The sequence below is a fragment of the Lampetra fluviatilis genome, chromosome 31 (genome assembly GCF_964198595.1).
Source record: "Lampetra fluviatilis chromosome 31, kcLamFluv1.1, whole genome shotgun sequence".
Taxonomy (NCBI): domain Eukaryota; kingdom Metazoa; phylum Chordata; class Hyperoartia; order Petromyzontiformes; family Petromyzontidae; genus Lampetra; species Lampetra fluviatilis.
This window is the reverse complement of record NC_136305.1, coordinates 2,664,160-2,684,049: the sequence shown is the minus strand read 5'-3', so window position 1 is coordinate 2,684,049 and position 19,890 is coordinate 2,664,160. Positions and strand designations below refer to the sequence as shown.

At 49.4% G+C, this 19,890-nt stretch overlaps 1 protein-coding gene across 1 annotated transcript; it reads right to left on the bottom strand.

The window, feature by feature from the left end:
* Positions 1-98: 98 nt before the first annotated feature.
* Positions 99-19,027, bottom strand: LOC144943439 (keratin, type I cytoskeletal 18-like). Its single transcript, XM_078870856.1, has 8 exons — positions 18,679-19,027; positions 11,336-11,418; positions 9,288-9,444; positions 5,198-5,362; positions 3,738-3,863; positions 2,613-2,857; positions 1,188-1,207; positions 99-502 (listed from the first exon to the last, which is right to left on the bottom strand). The coding sequence occupies exons 1-8, from the start codon at positions 19,021-19,023 to the stop codon at positions 378-380; spliced, it is 1,266 nt and encodes a 421-aa protein (XP_078726982.1). The 5' UTR covers positions 19,024-19,027; the 3' UTR covers positions 99-377.
* Positions 19,028-19,890: the final 863 nt, after the last annotated feature.

The following is a 19,890-nucleotide window of genomic DNA, read 5'->3' as shown; positions in this document are numbered from 1 at the left end:
GCAGAAATTATTCTGAGATCCCTTCCCGTTGCATCTTTAAGCCACGCACTAAGGGGGCCTGTGCATTCCCACATGGCCCTGTGCTAAAAATGTTCATCACGTCTCAGTCAAACCAACAAAAAAACAATCGTCGAAATTGGAACTTTTGCCACATTAATTGAAAACCAAACTCGACGGGATGGTGTTGTAACATACATTTCTCTTAGCAGTTATTGGTGACTGTACCAAAACCGTCAATTTGCTAGACCTTAAAACCCGGTTTAATCACAAGTGACCGAAACCCAGACGCAGACCCCGGATCTCGGAGGTGATGGCCCAATTTCTCTGCAGACCGTTGAGCCGCCCGGCCTCCCCTTGCTGATCTTGAGCGGTCACCGCTACTGGCTGTCGCTGCTGGTCAGCACCACGTCCTGTGTCTCCGAGCTCTCTGACACCACGCGGCCGTCTATGATCTCCTGCGTCACCACCTTCACCATCTTCTTGGTTATCTTGCTCGGTTTCTCTGCCAAGTACACACACAGAGTTTGTTGAACGTTTCCCTGTTCGTAGCGTGATTTGCAGTTCGGCTTCGTGAAGACACGGGAAGACTAAGTCAAGACTAGAATGCGCGTGGGGTAGGTTTGTGCTTTGAAGTTGCGAATACCTGTGCTATCGGTATTAAGCGGTAGGATTGCAGCTCAGCCGATTTTTGAAAGAAAATGTATTCTTATTTAAGCGTTTAACTACATATCGATTCGCCAATTTAAAACTGGGTTTGAAGCTCATGATGCACGCATTGAAAGTGTGAATCTACTTCTGACCTCGTGTCTTGACGATTCACCAAATCGTGGGCAGGGGGCGAACCGTTGATTCACTTCTCGAAATGGGTAGGGGAGCGCAGGTGATGGATTTACCAGGCAATTAATAACACTGGAGTCTGTATGTGTGTACGGATGATGAACTTCTTTCGCACCGTACGAAGCCAACTGCGCTAAGCGGAGGGTCCGTGGTGACCTCGTCGCTTTTGAACTAAGCCTGGCACAGATGTGGTAGAGGTGTTATATCAGCCGGCGCTTGAGTGTTGAATCATGCGCGGGTGTTGTGTGTGCGTTGTGAGTGCGTTGTGCGTGCGTTGTGTGTGCGTTGTGTGTGCGTTGTGTGTGCGTTGTGTGTGCGTTGTGTGTGCGTTGTGCGTGCGTGCGTCTTACGCTTTTCATCCTTTGTCACCCTGTAACGACACAACGGGCAGTGTTAGTGGCACTCGCGATTTGCCGTTTGTTGCAGCTTGGAAATTTTTTAAGAAAAAAAAGTTTGTGGTGCATCGCCCAATTTACGTTAAGAGTCTCATTAAAATTGGCATCTGCGTTGTTTTTATTGACTGAAATAATACAACGGGTTGATTAACAAACACCAGGATTTGTTTTGTTACTCTTATTTACTGAGCGCAGAGGGAGAGGGCAAGGATTTGTCTGACATCTCCAGGATTCTCTTCCTGGTGTTGTGAAGTGCGTGAGAGGTGGTGGCAGCTTGGAGGCAGGCCTTCATCCAGCAGTGGATTGACCACGGCTGCTGGCGATGATGATGAAGATGATGTGAGATATTCTAATTCCTGAGGTACGTGCCGGTGTTGGTGCACCTCCGGAGGTGGCAACCCTAGAGCGTTCGTCTTCTTGGTTTTTTTGGTAAAGTCACGTAGAAGGGAAATAATAAAAATAAAACATAATAAAATACAATTCTCACGACGTTTCGGCCACAACACAAGCAGTCGTCCTCAGGTGAAGAACAGGTCTGTCGGAAAGACAGCATCTGAATGAACACCACCAAGCTTGGCAGCGTATATTTAAGCTGGGTTAGGGGAGGAAGGGCGCCTTGAGGACGGCTGCTTGCGTTGTAGTATTTTATAATGTTTTATTTTTATTATTTCATTATTTCCTTTCTACGTGACTTTACCGAAAGAACCAAGAAGATGAATCCCTGCAGTCACGAAAGCTGTAAATCGAAATTTAACCGCCACTACGGGGTGGGATTCCACAAAACTTTAAGATCCTTCAACAAACTCCGGGATAAGAAGGCTCAGCTAATCGAGTCTCTCACATTTCTGAAGAGATGCCGCGACTCTAAGGTAATACCAATCGCATTTACACTAACCTCTGCTGATGCAATTTTTTTTGTCAAGGCGCTCTTCCCCCCTCCAACCCAGCTTAAATATACGCTGCCAAGCGTGGTGGTGTTTCATTCAGACGCTGTCTTCCCGACAGACCTGTTCTTCACCTGAGGACGGCTGCTTGCGTTGCGGCCGAAACGTCGTGAGAATTATTTTCTTATGTTTTATTTTTATTATTTTATTATTTCCCTTCTACGTGACTTTACCGAAAGAACCAAGAAGATGAATCCCTGCAGTCACGAAAGCTTTAAATCGAAACCCAGTCGTTCATAAAAGTTGAAGGCAGTATAGTACTATAGTAATAGATCAAGTGCAGAATGACCGAACCGGAATTGATAGCTTGAAAGCATTTAGAGTGGGGCTCTTGAAAGTGACTTTACCGAAAGAACCAAGAAGATGAATCCCTGCAGTCACGAAAGCTTTAAATCGAACCCTAGAGCGTTCGTCGTGCCCCCGTCACCGAACGCACCGGACGGTCGTCTGCTCCTCGCAGTGGCTGTGCTGGCCCTCCAGCAGGCGCCTGTAGGTCTCGATCTCCTCCTCGAGGCGCATCTTCGTGTTGAGCAGAGCCTCGTGCTCGCGCAGCTGCCGGTCGATGTCGCCGCGCGCCGAACCCAGCTCGGAGAGCAGGCGGGAGATCGACCCCGCCAGGCCTGCCAGACCCTCTGCGCTGTGCGCCTCCACGTCCTGGGCTGCCTCGTTCAGCGATGACACCTGGTGCGAGTCGGGTGGCGGGGGGAAGGAAATGGGCAGGAGAGAGGTGTGAGCGCCAGGACTGGTGAAATGCACGAGTGAAAAAAAATAGTTTTGGGAAATTGATTTTGATGAGGATTTTTATTTGAATGGGAGATGGACTCATTACTTGGTCGACACGAATGTTCTGATAATTGGCATCACCATCAGCCGTGATCTGTCCACTGCTGGATGAAGGCCTCCCCAGTACCATATTTGACACTGGATTTGTATGTAGAGGGAACGAGAAAATGAAGAAGGCACAGAACGACACGGACAGACTTAGTCAGAGAGATGTAGAAGCAAAAGACTGGAATGATCCGAAGCGACGAGACCAAATCAAGACGGGAGATAGTGGAAGACGTGGAAGGAGTTGCTGTTTATTGGATGGAATGTAAAATGATGAGACGAAACAAAAATTACTGTTATTGACTGTCAACAACATGTTTATTGTATGAAGTGTACTTTAGCATAGTCTCATTGTTTACGGCGGTGGGTGGCAATGGATACAGCATGAATCGCATGCTTTCAGATGCAGTGCGCTTCTGCGGACGTCTGGAACGCTCTTCCTTCCGGTATAAGGAAGCCACTGGAGCTATGGTTGTTGTGTTTAGTTTGTTGTCCTTCCCCACACCTCCGATTAGCACGGTTGGCTACGTACGGTGCAAAATAAGTTCTACATACCTACGTGCAGCATTCACGCTGCTCCCCTCCTCAATACGCGTCTACCCCCAACATGGGAAAGCTCACGATCAGCGCAGCGAAGTCTGTGAGCCCTCCGAAATGCCGGTCTCAACCGCACATGCTGAATACACGTTTTTACTGAACGGAGAGGAGGAAGAGGATGTTTGTGGATGCTCACCGTGCTGCGCAGGGTTTCCGCCTCGGCGTACAGGGCCTGCATCGCGCGCCGCTGCTCCGACAACTGCTGCCTGAGGGTGCCCAGCTCCTCCGAGTTCTGCGAGATGCGCGGGTGAATCTCGTCGACCTGCGCGGGTGAGCGGGGAGGCAGAGGAAGAACAGGGTCACCGCCTCTCATCCCCCTGCTCCTCCCGCCGCCGTCTCCCCCGCTGTCACCGGTGACGTTGTTTGAGAGTCGGGGGTTAAAGACGGAGGTGGCCCCGTGGCTCAGAAGTCGGGGGTAACAGTGCCGAGCTGGTACCGATGAGAATCTGGGTTTAGAATCGGGGTCTCGGTCTGCCTGACCACGTTTAAACCTTCCCTCGCACCTCTAATTAGCACGGTTGGCTACGTATGGTGCGAAAGAAGTTAAACGTACATACAAACCGGGTTCTCAAGTGTCGTGAGTTGAGTGTATCTGTGGGTCTCCAATGTGAGTCTATGACTTGACTAGTTGAGACTTCTGTGAAGTGTGATCTGTGTTGTCTACTGTAGGTCTCTGAGTCTGTGGATTTCTGTATGAGTCTATCCGTCTCTTTGTTAATTTGTGGCTTTCTACACGAGTCTATGGGTCTCAATGTGAGGATATAGGTCTCTATGAGTATTTTGGCCTCTATGCGAGTTTGTGGGTCTCAACACGAGTCTGCAAGTCTATGCGGTGGAGGGCAACCCATCACTGACATCACTGATGATTGCCCAACACCGTACATGCTTTCATAGAATGGTACAAACGGAATCCATCTGGCGAACCAGATACTATCAAACGGCTGAGGCATGCCCCAGCGGTAGCACGCTCGGCACTTGTTGCAGAGGATCACGGTTCAAATCCAGCGGCCACCCTGATTAATATTGCCGCTGTACAAATATAAAGATACGCGCTGTCCGCTTCAAAGTGGACATTAAAGATTCCCCTGACATTATTCGCAAAAGATGGCTTTTTGAGTGCCGGTGTCATGGTGTAAATTTTTGCCAAAACTGAAATAATATAGTGATCTATTATTCATAGCCACCATCACCCATAACTGAAACCTCGGCAGGATCCTCCTGCAAACGAGTCATGAGACTCGGTGAGGCTTTACTGGGTAAAAATGTGCTATGTAGAAGGGCCGCTAACCGAAACGTCGCCGTTTATAAATTCTTCCTTTTAAGGCACAACTTTAATGTATGCATGCTGAACTTCTTTCACACCGTATATAGCCAACCATGCAAATTCGAGGTGCGGGGGATGGACAACAAAACATGACGAATGTGTTGAGTTTGTTGTTGTTTGTGCTCGTGCACCACTGCCGATGCAGTGTCACCAAAACAGTTGTTACGACGCAAAAAACAAAAAATGGCTCCACAACGTCAACGCACACGGAGACTCGAACGCGTCCGTTCCTTGTCAAGCGCCAGAGGAAAGAAGGATGCCCCTGCGAGTACCTTGCTCTTGTGCCAGACCTCCATCTCCTGCAGGTTACTCTTGATGAGCGCCTCGTACTGAGCCCTGATCTCGGCGATGATGTCGTTGATGTTGTGGCCCTTGACACTGTCCACCTCCACCGAGATGCTCGACTCTTCGATCTCCTTGAGCAGGGAACTCTTCTCCTGTGGACGTCACCGTCACAGCCAGTGCCGGATTATCCTCCGTAGCAAAAGTTGCAAATGCTACGGGCCCCGTACTTTCAAGGGCCCCGCTCTAAATGCTTTCAAGCTATCAATTCCGGTTCGGTCATTCTGCACTTGCTCTATTACTGTAGTACTATACCGCCTTCAACTTTTATGAACGACTGGGTGTTTAAGGTTAGCGATTTGTCGTATTATCTGGCTGTATAGAAAATGAAAAAATACAATTACTTTACTGTGCAAGTAAAAAAATTCGTGTTTTAATATTTATATGTGTGTTAGGGACATGTTATAACATATGCTACAGGCCACGCACTAGCTTAATCCGGCACTGGTCACAGCATGAGCCCCTCCACCCCCCGCCACGAGGGGATGTAGTCACACTTTGGAAGTGGGCGTGAGTGGGGAGGGGATCATATTCGCAAAATGATATTTTTAATTGGTGAGATTACAGATGCACATTGAACCCTGCACAGTGCGAGAGAGTCGTGTGACATGCACGCCTATAACGCATCGGCACATCGTCGTCGTAATAATAATAATAATATGTATTTGTCCTGCGCCATATTTCAGAGACGGCGTCACGATGCTGAGTCCTGTGGCGGTGCTCGATCGTCGAGGCGCTGGTTGTGATCAGGTCACCCACCACCCTGAGCGTGGCTGTTTCTGTAGAATGCTCTGAACGATGTGCGGAATGGAACGGTGCAAACATTTGCCCCGGAGCTCGATGTGGTGGCCGAGTGGAGAGAGAGAGAGTGCCAGGCGTTCCAAGATTTTGCTGAGATTAGATATTGCTCGGTAACTGGAGGGATCGTTACGATTAAGGTTCGGTTTAATAACAAAAAAAGCGTAACCAGACACGTGTTTTAAGGTTGGATCATTTGCATGCAATGCACGCACGTGCCCCCAGGCTTGGGAAGCGTTCCTGCACGCAGGCCGCACGCGTTCCACAGGTAACGCGTGAAATTATTGCCGCGTGACCGGATTACTTCACGCACGAATGGTCGAATGCATGAAATAATTAATACATGCACCAATGGATCCATAGATTAGAGGAAGAATGTGTCAATGATTTAATACGTACCCGAATGGACAGATTAATAAATGAATGCAAACATGGACGCATGGATCGATGTATGAGTGAATACAAAACTGCATGAATTAATGGATTGATAAAACTACCCATGTCTGAATTAGTGCATTCAAATTGTGTGTGGGTGCCTCTTGGCGATATTCAACAATGTCGAGGGTTTTTTTCCTTTCGGGCCGTGCCACACATTGGCTGCTTCCAATGCCCTCCCCTTTCCACCACGCTGCCAAACGCTCGGCAAACAACGACGGCGGTTTTAAAATAAAAAAATAAAAACAAATGGCTCGCGTAAACAACGCACGGATAAATGGCTTTCGCTGCAAAAAATTAAATATTAAAATTATAATTTGCGCTCGTGTGTACAGACACGTGTACGCGCGTACGTCTCATCGGCAAAGCGAGGAGAGCCCCAAAAAAAACTCTTCAAAAAAAAACTGAAGGGAGAAAGAAAAAGTCTCATAAAAATGGAAATTGGAAAAGTTTCGCTCATCCGTGCAAGTGAGGAGAAGTCAACCAGACTTTTGGCTGTGGCCTCTCAAAGAGGATTAACGCCTTCCAGGGTTTACGTCTGGTTTGGTTTTTTTTATTTGTACGTGAGCTCCTGTGACAGATGGGAGCCACGGACGTGTGAAATTTTGCAGCGGTGTCCATGATGGGGTGCCCGAATGTCGTGCTGGGGAAAAAAAGACCAATCTTTTCTTTCAGCCAATTTTACTTTTGACCCAAAAATACCCCCCAAAAAAAACCCGGTGCCGATGCCTCCATCGCCAGCGGTGCGGTACAATTCTACGAGGCGATGGACACAAATTGCGGGCGTGCTCGATTGCTAAGCATTGCATTGCGTGCTCGCGTTTTTTTTTTTAAATAAATGAACTTCTTTCGCACCGGTACGTAGCCAACTGTGCTAATCGGAGGTGCTGAAAGGTTTAAATATGGGCAGGAAGTCCAGCCCCAGATTCGAACCCAGATGCTCATGATGGGAAGTAACATGCATACGCGCAGCAGCGATGCACACGAGTCTCTGTGCGTGTGGGATAACGAGTTGGCTGTTGGAGGCAGTTCAAAAAGCAGGTTTACAACAAAAAACATTGCATATCAAAACTGCCGGGGTTAAAATAAAAACAAAGCCTTAAGAGACTGTCAGGCTTTCCTTTGTTGGGTCTGTTGTTGCACCTTATAAAAAACGTAAATAATAATACAATTAATTCGAAAACGTGTCGTGCTATTGCGGTATATGCCACCGTTATGTGTACAGGGTGGTCCATATGTCTTGTGAACTCCCCCCCCCCCCGTTGTTATCTCTAAAACGTAATAATTTCCGTTAAATTTTGATTTAAAGCTTTCGTGACTGCAGGGATTCATATTATTGGTTCTTTCGGTAAAGTCACGTAGAAGGGAAATAATACAATTCTTGCTGTGGATTTCACACCTGATGATTGCTTGTGTTGCAGTCGAAACGTCGTGAGAATTTTATTGTTTTATATTTTTAATATTTTATTGTTTCCCTTCTACGTGATTTTACTGAAAGAACCAATAACACTGGTCAACACACTTTTTCTGGCATAAGGTATTCCAACGGGTTTAATGTAATATTGGGGTGCTGATTCCAAATCTGGCATCAGTTTTTGTCTATCACATCAGGTTTATGAGATATCAAATATTGCATTTTCAATAAAAACTGCAGAAGAAAATATTAAATAAATGTGGATATCACATAAAATTATATTATAAACACACTATCCTAAAAATACAGCACCATATTTTAACACTAAAACAGTCACTGACTCGCAACAACTTGCAATCATAACTGACAGAGTTAATTTCGGGTAAAATCAATGAAAATGGGGTATGCCGATAGCATAAAAATGAGATGTGATAGAGCAAATCTGAGATCAGATTTGGAATCAGCACCCTGAAATTAGTCTAAAACAGCTGAAAAAGTCCAGGCCAGAATTTTTGTTGTTGTTGACCAGTGTAATATAATTTCCGTTATATTAGGAGTCAATTAATTTAGGGTCACAAGACATCTGGGACCACCCTGTTACAACAACGACATTGTATGTAGACCCGAGCTGGATTCTCCACTACGGCTAACATCAGCGCTGAGTTTGCATCTGAAGCTGTCCTCTACCTCCCTGTCGCTTCCTTATTTAACAACCGGCGCTCGCCGATCGGTGAAGTATGGTCGAACAGTCCCCGTGAAGAACCTGGCCGGTGGGGGAGTTTCATGCAGCGGTGGATAGACCATGTCTGATGATGCTGGCGACGTTTGTTCTTCAAACGTCTGCATGGCGCCTACTTTACGCGTGATCGTAGCTGTGTGACTGTGTTGTTATTATTATTCCTCGCCTTCTAGCCCGTCCAAGGACGGGTGTATTACAGTAAATCTGAAATATTCAATCGAACTTAATGCTCCGCTCGCGATTATTAATGGCAGCGTTACGGAGGTAGGGTCACATCAGGGTTCTCGCTCGTTATATGTTAAGAATATTCCGCATAGCCAGGAAAGCCTCACTCAGTGACTCGACTTCATTATCATGAGGGTCCTGCCAAGTTTGTTTTCCCAGTAGGGGGCGATTATTGCTCTAGGTACGTGTATGTTCCAAAAGAGAAAACTGTACGCATGTTTCATGTCCGTAAATTATATGTACGTCTCATGTCTGCATGCACTTGTATATCTGCACGTACCGTGTCTGTATGTATAATACACGTGTGTATACTGTCTGTGTAGGCATCGTGTGTGTGGCTGGCTAACAGCACTTGCTCTGTCAGTCTATTCAAGGCTATACGGGGATCTTTGCATTTGTAACTGCTCACGTCCTCATGGCTCTTCTGCATGTGCAGCAGCTGCTCCTCGAGCAGCTCCACCTGTCCCTCCAGGCTCATGCGCGTCACGTTGGTCTCGTCGATGGCGCGTCGCAGGTTCGTGATGTCCGACGCCACCGAGTTGTGGATGCAAACCTCCGACTCCAACCTGTGGAGGACGGGCGACAGCACATCCACTCAGCGCCAGCGACACTCGAAGCACCAACCGCCTCTAGCAGCGGCACCACCACCACCACTATCAGCGCCGTCACGAACTAATAGCAAAGACAAAGATCGCCTGTATAGCCTGAACAAACTTTTGGGGAAAGTGCTGTTAGCGAGCACCTATGAAGCACGGTACGGTAGACGAGGGGGTGGCTGGCCAACACCACGGCCGACCACCTTTGTCTCCCCAGTGGCGATGTTTACACACCGCAGCAGGTACTCATTTGAGACTGAGTCGACCTCGGGGAGGCATGGGTTCGTAGGGCAGCGCGCTAACCACTGCGCCACCGCTCCCCATCACAAATACCATCACTATCACCAGCACAATCGCCACTCAACTTATTTCGACTACCAACACCGCGGTCACTCGCTCTCTCAGTCACCACCTCTAAACTGTCAATCATCACCACTTCAATCGCCAACTCCAGATGGGTCTGGATGTGAAACGTTGAAGCCACTGACACCGATCTGCGGTACTGTTACACGTGGGGGTTCTAGCCAGCAGAGGGCGCTCTTCTATCAGCTATCAGAAATAGCCGCTCCCTACCAGAGTAGAACAACGTTCTGGATCTTTCTTGGCAAGCGGTGGGCAATAAATAACTACAGGATATGAGGGTATAATTAAATTTAGACCCAGTGATTAAAGGTTTGCTGCTGCAAATAAAGATCTGCCGGGTTAACTTTCACAGACTCGGCACGGTTGGGACGCAAGGGAGAATCGCATGGCGGTGAATTTTGCGCCTACGTGAAATACATCCCGACATGAAACCTCAAGACACGGAGAAAGCCATTGCGATAAACGTCTCCGTTGTCGAGGAGACCCGCGCAGAAGGCAAAAACAAAGCGCCTCAAGACCTCGGAGAGATAAAACTCTTGTACGCACAGAAGAACACAAGTTCCAAAATTAGAGAAACGTTCACAGAACGTATTGTGCTTGTTTTTTCGACAATGTTTGACAACACGCGGGGGCCTGTTGTTGAACACGTGGAGGTGTTCTAACGACAGCGAGGAGGTTTCGAGTCACCATCCGTCTCCCTCACCTGCCACCGCAGGATGAGCCAAAACACCGCTCCCTGGGCCCCTTCTCACCCGCACGCATCACTGGGACCAACACTCCCCAGTACTTCAATCAGAGTCTCCACTGGCTCCCACTACAGACGGGCCTTCTGTTGTTAACCAGACAACAGACGACTTTCTGCTGCCTAGAAAAAACCTTTTACTTGCATTGTTACTCTTTCTGAGAATGTGTTGAGGGCTAATTTACTCATTTGGAATTACACAGAGCCTCCTGAAAAAGTAGAGAGACCCAGTAGGTAATGTCTACCTGGGTAAACTCGCGTAATGTTGAGAACAATGTATGTGTGTATGTATGTTGAACTTCATTTGCACTGTGCATAGACAACCATGCTCAATCAGAGGTGCGGGGGAAGGACAACAAACTAAACACAAAATGCAGTTCTCAAGAAATTAGTTTTCAATCTAGATGATGATTTAAAAGTGCGTAGTTCCAGTGGCTTCATACAATCGGAAGGAAGAGCGTTCCAGACGACTGCAGAAACGCATCTGAAAGCGCACGATACAGTGACCGTCTTAGTTCGATGGTTAGTCAAAAGTCACTGCGAGGATGACTGGAGTTTGCGTGATGATTCATGCTCCTTGAGATCAGAAATGTATTGTGGTTCATTTACGGCAAGCACTTTGTGTGTTGTAATGAGTGCCTATTACACATTGCATAATGCAATGATGCAATGTGCCCTCCCTAAAATGCCTAGCGAAGGCCCCACCACTCATCTGCTCGCTGCGCCATGGAGAGTGGAAAGCGGTGTTTTACTGACTTTGCTCGGAAATCCTCGGCAGCCAGGCGCCCGTTGTCCAGCTCCACGTGCAGACGTGCGTTGGTCATCGTGGCTTTCAAAATCTGCGGCGACACGAGGGCAGATGTTGGCCCTGAATTTAACCCGTGCCTGGTAGGTGGAAATGTGCCCCCGAGACTTATACGCCGGCCGTGTAGATGGAGCGTTGGAATCGGCTCGCATTGCAGGAGATAGGTAATAATTTTCTATAGCGTCATTCATTCAATTGTATCCCACAACACTGCACATCAATAAGCCAGTCCCTTACACAGATGATACAAAAACAACAGTTGGCTTGGAGAGGGCTTCATAAAGCAGTGGATAAATCATGGCTGGTGATTATGATGGTAGCGGCCATTTATCAACATCAGGGATGCAATAGGGGTTAGCGCTAAACTACGTTGGTGGTCCGGAGCCAATTGTGGAAATTTCACATTTCCAAGGTGGATGGTGGGCCGATATCGAAACACGATGAATTTGGTGGCATTGTGTTAACGTGGTACTCATTTAATCGACCCCCTTGGGAGAGATGATAAGCCGAGCCAACCAACCGACAGTAGCATTTCAGTTCACAGTCCCTCCCATTGTGAGTTGAGCTCTCGGGAGACAACCCCAGTATAATGGCAAGAGGCGTCATTATGCAATGTGTATGAGCTGCAAGTCAGAAACACAATTTGAAAAAGAAAAAAAACAACGGCCCGCAAGGGAAAACATACAATTTCGGGAAAAGCCCTCCTTCGTGGCACAGATATGACACGATGAAGTGCCATTTCGCTACATGTCACCTGTTGTCTCTATTGTATATATATGTAGTGACAGAGAAAGGTCACTACTGTGTCGGCCCGTACGAAGGCTGGGGGCCCCAAGGGGGTGCCTGGGGGGTCACGTGGTGGAGGGATCCGGACCCTCCCAGAGGTGGGGGAAGTGAGGCGTGTCCTGGGAAGGGAGGCGTGGCCTGAAGAGAGCCAGCCACGCCGGGGCGGAGCCAGCCACGCCAAACCAAATATAAGCGTGGTGTGAACGCAGAGCGAGGCTGCTGTTGGACTGTACTCCAAGGTGAAGACATCTTCGGTCGTCAAGTCCCGAGTCGTCGTCCTGGGCCAGGCAGGCCGTTGCCTGCCTGGTCCAGTCTGTGTCGTGTTCCAGAGTGTTAGTGAGTTGAGGAAGGTGGTCACCACCTCATGTAGAGTGTTATATTATTTACCGTTTAATAAATAGTGTTGCCTCCAAGTTGCGTGTGTGTGCACCTAATTTGAACCTACTACATTTGGCGTCAGAAGTTGGAAAAATAAATATTGCTAGGTGTTATCCTAGGGAAGTAAAATGGGCACACGAAAAACAAATATACAACTCACCTGGACGCCTTCGTACAACGGGGACGGTGTGACGACCATCCTTCGGACAGCCCCGGGGATGGCAGCCCCGGTGACAGAGAGAGAGAGAGATGGCGCTGCGCGCGGAGCGGCGGGACTGGCACCACACTGCTGCTTCGCCGCCATCGGGAATGGAGCGACGGAGCCGCGGGGAGAGGACACCATCGTCGCTGCGGGGGCTGGCAGGGGAGGCCCGGCCATGCGGGCCACGCGGTTCCCGCCATTTCGGCGGCTGGTCGGGGCGCGGTTCCCGCCAAAGCGCCGCTCCCGCCATTTCGGCGGCGGGAACGTCGCTCCTGCTGCTGAAATGCCGCTCCCGCCGACATCAACGCCTGCAGAGGGGGAGTTCCAGTCTTCAGCTCGAGCGCGAGAGGTGGATGGGTTCGCAAGAGCAGGCCGTGTTTACCATGAAAGATTCTTCGGGCCGTCCCAGTTGCTCCACCTTGCCGCCCTCCACTATTCACAGTTTGCCAGGCGAGTCGTGACATGACAAGCACCCGGCCCCAAGAAAAAAAAATAATCTTCACCCATCTTACGTGCGCCGGGTTGCGATCGCGTGTGTTTTTTTTTTAACTCGCTGGGTTGCGGAGCGTGTTCGTCCGGTTGTGTGCGTGATAAATTGACGCGGCGACCATGGGGGTTTCTGCTTGTAACAAGTGTTGCTGTTAATTACGGCGTCGAGATCGGTATCTTCTGGGTGTAGTTAATGATTAATTCGTGTTGGTGTCCCGAGCTCCGTTGATATCCTGTAGGTTGCCGCGTTAATGACTCGTGTTACATCGTTTTGTTGCGAAATCGCCATTGTTATTGTGTATACTGTATGGAGGTTCGCTCGTGATTGTCACGTGTAACTGTAAGAAACTTTGATCGTCATTGTTGCCAAGGTACAGACCGTATGGAGTTTTGCTTGGAATTGTTAACAGTGTATGGAATGTTGGGTACTTGCTTGTGATTGTTTACTATGTACGGATTGTCTGGAGTATTGATTGTGTGTTGCCATGTGGGGACTGGATGGAGCATTGCGCCAAACGATTTACTGTACGAACTTCGTATACTGCATATACTGTATTAATCAATTCGGCGATTCTTGGGGTTTGTGTATAGTTTTTTTGCTCTCAAAATTCGAATGCCCTGAGTCCCATGGTTAATGTTGAAGGGCATTTTGAAATGACAGGTTCGGTTTGTTTCAAACTCACTGGTTGGTTCCTGTCCGTTGTTGCACAGATGATGTCTTTTGTGCGGGAATGCTCCTTGTGTTCTACATGGATCGGGGGTGCGTTTCCGTTAATTGCCGTCAAATTGCGTTGCTCTCTCCACTCGGTTGGTACAGCTGCAGGCTGCAATGCGAGTCTCGGAGATGTGTACGGATACGGGATGTGAGGTGTATTGTTGTGACCATTGAATATTCGGGATCGTCACAAATTGGGCGTACCTGTTCGGCATTGGATCAGTTCTGTGGGGGATCATAATTCAAATCGTATGTGTTGTGATGGTGTTAAATTGCGATGGTGACATGCTGCCAGGGATTTGGAATTGTGGTGCTGGCTGTCACTTATCTTGGGGCGCAGATCCTGGTCAGGATGGCCCAGTGAGAGTTGTGTGTCTAACACGAACATTGTGGTCCCGTCATGCTATGGCTGACGGCTTGACCTGACAGCCCGGAGATTGAAACACTCCGTGGCATGTCTAGCCTAGTGGGCTGTGCGCTCACATGGCTCAGAGTGTGGTCCCGTCATGCTGTGTCTGACGGCTTGACCTGACAGCCCGGAGATCGAGACACTCCGTGGCTTGTCTAGCCTAGTGGGCTTTGCGCTCACATGGCTCAGAGAGTGTGGTCCCGTCATGCTGTCTGACAGCTTGACCTGACAGCCCGGAGATCGAGACACTCCGTGGCTTGTCTAGCCTAGTGGGCTGTGCGCTCACATGGCTCAGAGAGTGTGGTCCCGTCATGCTGTCTGACAGCTTGACCTGACAGCCCGGAGATCGAGACACTCCGTGGCTTGTCTAGCCAAGTGGGCTGTGCGCTCACATGGCTCAGAGAGTGTGGTCCCATCATGCTGTGTCTGATGGCTTGACCTGACGGCCCGGAGAGTGAGACACTCGGAGGTGCGTTGAAACAGTGGGCTGGAGATTCGTAAGGTTCAGGTGGAGTTGTCCTGTTACGTTGGGACTGTATCCCTCAGTTGTTAGGGTGCATATTGTGCAATGAGTGAACGATGGGTCGTCTCAGCTCGGTCGGTACAGTTATATGCTGCGATGCGAGTCTTCGAGAGAGACTGGCTCGTCTCAGCTCGGTCGGTACAGCTATATGCTGCGATGCGAGTCTTGGAGAGAGACTGGGTCGTCTCAGCTCGGTCGGTACAGCTATATGTTGCGATGCGAGTCTTGGAGAGAGACTGGGTCGTCTCAGCTCGGTCGGTACAGCTATATGCTGCGATGCGAGTCTTGGAGAGAGACTGGGTCTCAGCTCGGTCGGTACAGCTATATGCTGCGATGCGAGTCTTGGAGAGAGACTGGGTTAAAATCCCACCGATATGGCCGACGCGTGCTGCTGGTTGTGACGCCGCGTCGGAAAGGCGGTGGGGTGGTAACATGGAAATTCCCCCCCCGATATGGCCGACGCGTGCTGCTGGTTGTGACGCCGCGTCGGAAAGGCGGTGGGGTGGTAACATGGAAATTCCCCCCCCGATATGGCCGACGCGTGCTACTGGTTGTGACGCCGCGTCGGAAAGGCGGTGGGGTGGTAACATGGAAATTCCCCCCCCCCCGATATGGCCGACGCGTGCTACTGGTTGTGACGCCGCGTCGGAGAGGCGGGGGGGTGCTAATGGGTGACTGTCATTGCATGCGTGATTCTAACGGGTGGGGGGGCTGTGCTGGAGCGTAAGTGGGTTAGCCAGTTTTCATGTATAATTGTTGTTAATTCCCCCGTTTTCTATGCGGTTCCCTTTTACCCTCGTCGATTCTGTATATATTACGTGATTGTATTTCTTATCGGTCGCCGGTCATTTATTGATGTTGTTGGTTCGGAGGCACACCTTTTCGATGTTTCACAGTTGTGTTACAGCCGGGGACGGCTGTGTGTTTATACAGGGGGGGGTGATGTAGTGACAGAGAAAGGTCACTACTGTGTCGGCCCGTACGAAGGCTGGGGGCCCCAAGGGGGTGCCTGGGGGGTCACGTGGTGGAGGGATCCGGACCCTCCCAGAGGTGGGGGAAGTGAGGCGTGTCCTGGGAAGGGAGGCGTGGCCTGAAGAGAGCCAGCCACGCCGGGGCGGAGCCAGCCACGCCAAACCAAATATAAGCGTGGTGTGAACGCAGAGCGAGGCTGCTGTTGGACTGTACTCCAAGGTGAAGACATCTTCGGTCGTCAAGTCCCGAGTCGTCGTCCTGGGCCAGGCAGGCCGTTGCCTGCCTGGTCCAGTCTGTGTCGTGTTCCAGAGTGTTAGTGAGTTGAGGAAGGTGGTCACCACCTCATGTAGAGTGTTATATTATTTACCGTTTAATAAATAGTGTTGCCTCCAAGTTGCGTGTGTGTGCACCTAATTTGAACCTACTACATATACATAATTCCCTTTCAGAGCAGTGCTATTGACACGTGTGACGAGTTATTTGTGCTCGTGCACCACCGCCAATGCAGCATCGCTAAACAAACGTTTGTCGCACTCCCGGCCAAAAGGCGCCCCAATCTTCATTCAAGGGAGGACGTTCGCGTGGCCGATGCCCCCACAACGGCGGCTCGGCGACAACTCCACGCAAGAGCCCGGCCATCACGAGACAGTGAGCCGGTCGAATAACCTACCCTGAGCAGCCAGCTAGGCAGCGTCAGATTACACCGCGCACACACACGCGCGCGTGCACACGTGTCTTAGTCTAATGCATGCAAATAGAGGCTTACCGGCTACTGCAATATTCAAAGGCTGCCAGTTATAATGGTACCTTGTGAAAATTAGATATTGCCGAAAGAGTCACGTTACAAAAGCTGCCCGGATCTTGGCCCACGGTGAATTTGCACAACATTTAATTAGCATGTGTGTGATGGCTTTGTGCTTAAGGTGATTTTCCCCGAACGTGGCTCTTGCGTTTAGGCTGTGGTGGCATCAGCTGATTATATTTTTCATATTTGGAAATTATGTTGGGCTTGTCTTTGCCCTCTTACGTAAGGGAATGAGACTCCCAAAACACCGTAGATAATCCGTGAAAATTAATAATGCAAATGTTCAAGAATCGAAAACAAAGCAGGCATGCATTTCCTCCTCCCCACCGCACCCCAATTGTACATTATATTCATCAATGTTTAATATTTCATCGTTTTTTTAATGCATTATTTAATATTTATGTTTAATTACAGCTGTGTTTAGTTGATTTTTCTTTCAGTGCGGCATTGTTTTTGTTTGCATTTCAGAATTTGCTGTTTTGTTGAAGTTGTGCTTAAAATCTTTAGATTTTAATCAGGTATCTAAAAACAAATCATGCTTTCTATCATTCACAACGGGCCCTTGCCTGGTTACAAGTGAAGAATATAAACCACATGTTTAACAATCTTACTGCCCTTTGTCCATCCACTTCCGGATCAAAGCCCCCCTCCCAGCATGTGGGGGAGGGGGGGGGCATGCTGTCCTAGTCACGGAGCTTTCTTGACCATACCTCTCTGTACCGGTCAGTACTTGTTGGTGAAGGCGGTGGTCAGTATCACACGACACTGACGACATGTAAATACATATTGTTTCATTTTTAACGTTAAGCGGCCCGCAAGAAAACAGCACTCTGGAAGTTGTGATATATAAGAGTGTGCAACTCGGTTCTTATTTTACTATGTTTTATTTTTATTATTTTATTATTTCCCTTCTACGTGACTTTACCGAAAGAACCAGGAATATAAATCCCTGCAGTCACGAAAGCTTTAAACACGGTTCTTGAATTTAACAAGGCCGATCGGTACGAGGGGAATGTTCGCCAGGTAATATTGGCCGTGGAATTGAGCTCAGGTAGCCAGGACCGGCACGAGGTTGTTTTTGTTGCAATATGTTCATCCTTCACGTTTGTTTAATTTCCACCAAATACTTTACATAGCCGCTCAACATGTATGTTAAATGGGGCACGATATTTGTTTGCTCTGCTAAGCGTGGCAGCAAATGTCATGCGATAGCCGGGCTCACAAAACAATCTGCAAGTCACTGTGCCCACCGTTCCGCCCATCATTTTGCCTCTCAGCTGGCCACGAGGTTCACATATCGTCTGCCCGTTGTAAATATAAATAATGAAAATACTAATTTGCATTCGGAATTTCTGCGCGAAACCCGAGCGAGTAAAATTAATAGCGGTTTGGGGGTGTCACCCTCCTTTACCACTCGCCTCCCCGCGAACGCTGAAAACCCCTGCACACTTCTGCCGTGAATGTCGACGGCCAATTATGCTCGCTCGAGACTCAATCGTACGGGTCCGTACAATTGTATTCTAACATTGCGAACAACTTGTGCGCCGTATCCAGATCGCACGCGCCGGCTCTACTCCCGTGCAGAGAGCAAACGAAAGCGCAGCGCCACAAGTAGCTCAAGGGGCAATGATGAGTTCACTCAAATGTCACGCTCGCACTTAGATCATTGTAATGTATGTGTACATAAAACAGAAGGCTGGTTCTAATATCACAACTAGACGTTAATTTGGGCTTGTAACGAGTCTATTGCAGTTGTTGTTTCGCGCCCCCATGACATACAATGAAGCTGCGTAGCTCGTCGCATGTAAGTTGTCCGACTCGCTCAGAATACGAATCCTGTTTCGGGCCCTCAATGAACGGGCTGGCACCACCACCACCACTGCTGCCCACTGGATAACCGAAACCCGCGGCAAGACATCCCCAAAAACCAGTATACCGCGCCGTCATACCGCACCATCATACCGCACCGTCACGCCACACCATCACAACGCACGTTCACACAACCCCGTCCGCACCTGCTCCCGCAGCTCGCGCGCGGCCTCGTGGTACTGCCGCAGCTCTACGGCGCCCGAGGGTCGCTTCTCCACCAATTCCTTGATCTGCAGCTCCGTCCTGCGGTTCGCCTCGTCCAGGGATCGAACGCGCTCGATGTAGGTGGCGAGCCGCCCGTTGAGGCCCTGCATCTCCGCCTTCTCGTCCCCGTGGAGCCCCTTGAGGGTGGGCAGGGAGGACATGGAGGACGCGGAGGCGATGGTGGCCATCCTCCTGCCGGAGGCCATCCTGCTGGAGGAGGAGAAGGAGCGAGTGGTGGCTGTGCGTGGCGAGGAGCTGCCACTCGCGCTGTGAGAGGAGAACGACATTGGTGCCCGGTGAGATGCCCCTGCTGCTGCTGCTACTGAGTACAGGTGTGACGATGCTGCTGCTGCTGCTGCTACAGGGGTGATGCTGCGGCCGCTGAAGCACAGGTGTGACGATGCTGCTGCTGCTGCTGCTGAGTACAGGTGTGACGATGCTGCTGCTGCTACTGAGTACAGGTGTGACGATGCTGCTGCTGCTGCTGCTACAGGGGTGATGCTGCTGCCGCTGAAGCACAGGTGTGGTGACGGCGCGAATGTTGTACAGGTGTGTACAGGTGTGATGATGCGATACAGATGTGATGCTGCTGTTGTACAGATGCTCTTGCTGCCGTTCTAGAGGTGTTTGTGTGTGTGTGTAGGTGTGATGATGATGATGCTGCTACACAGATGTGATCCTGTTCCTTCTGCCCCAGTTGTGTGCCGATGGACTGAGGAACAAGTCTCGGCTTGTTTGACCCGTGCGAGGGGGTGGACTTCCAAACGGTGAACAGTGCAGAGGTCCGACCGTAAAGATTATGATACAAGTCCACTATGCAAGTGTCTTTATATGCGAGCGTGTGTGTGCGAAGTGTGTTTGTACAACCAGAGTGTTCAGAGTAGGTGCTGATTGGCCAAAGCTCACAATTGGCAGGCGTGGATTGGGCAAAGTCAAATGAATGCACAGAACTCAAAGGGTTAAACTCCACCGTGAACCCGCACACACACACACACGGGCATACCACACCTGCCGATCCTGATAGGTAAAATATTAACGTGTGTAAACAAACTGGGGAATTGCCTTTTGCTAATGTCAACCCTGGACGTGGCTAACAACGTTTACAAGGAGAAACAGGCAGTTGACACTGAATATACCCACACACACAAAACAAA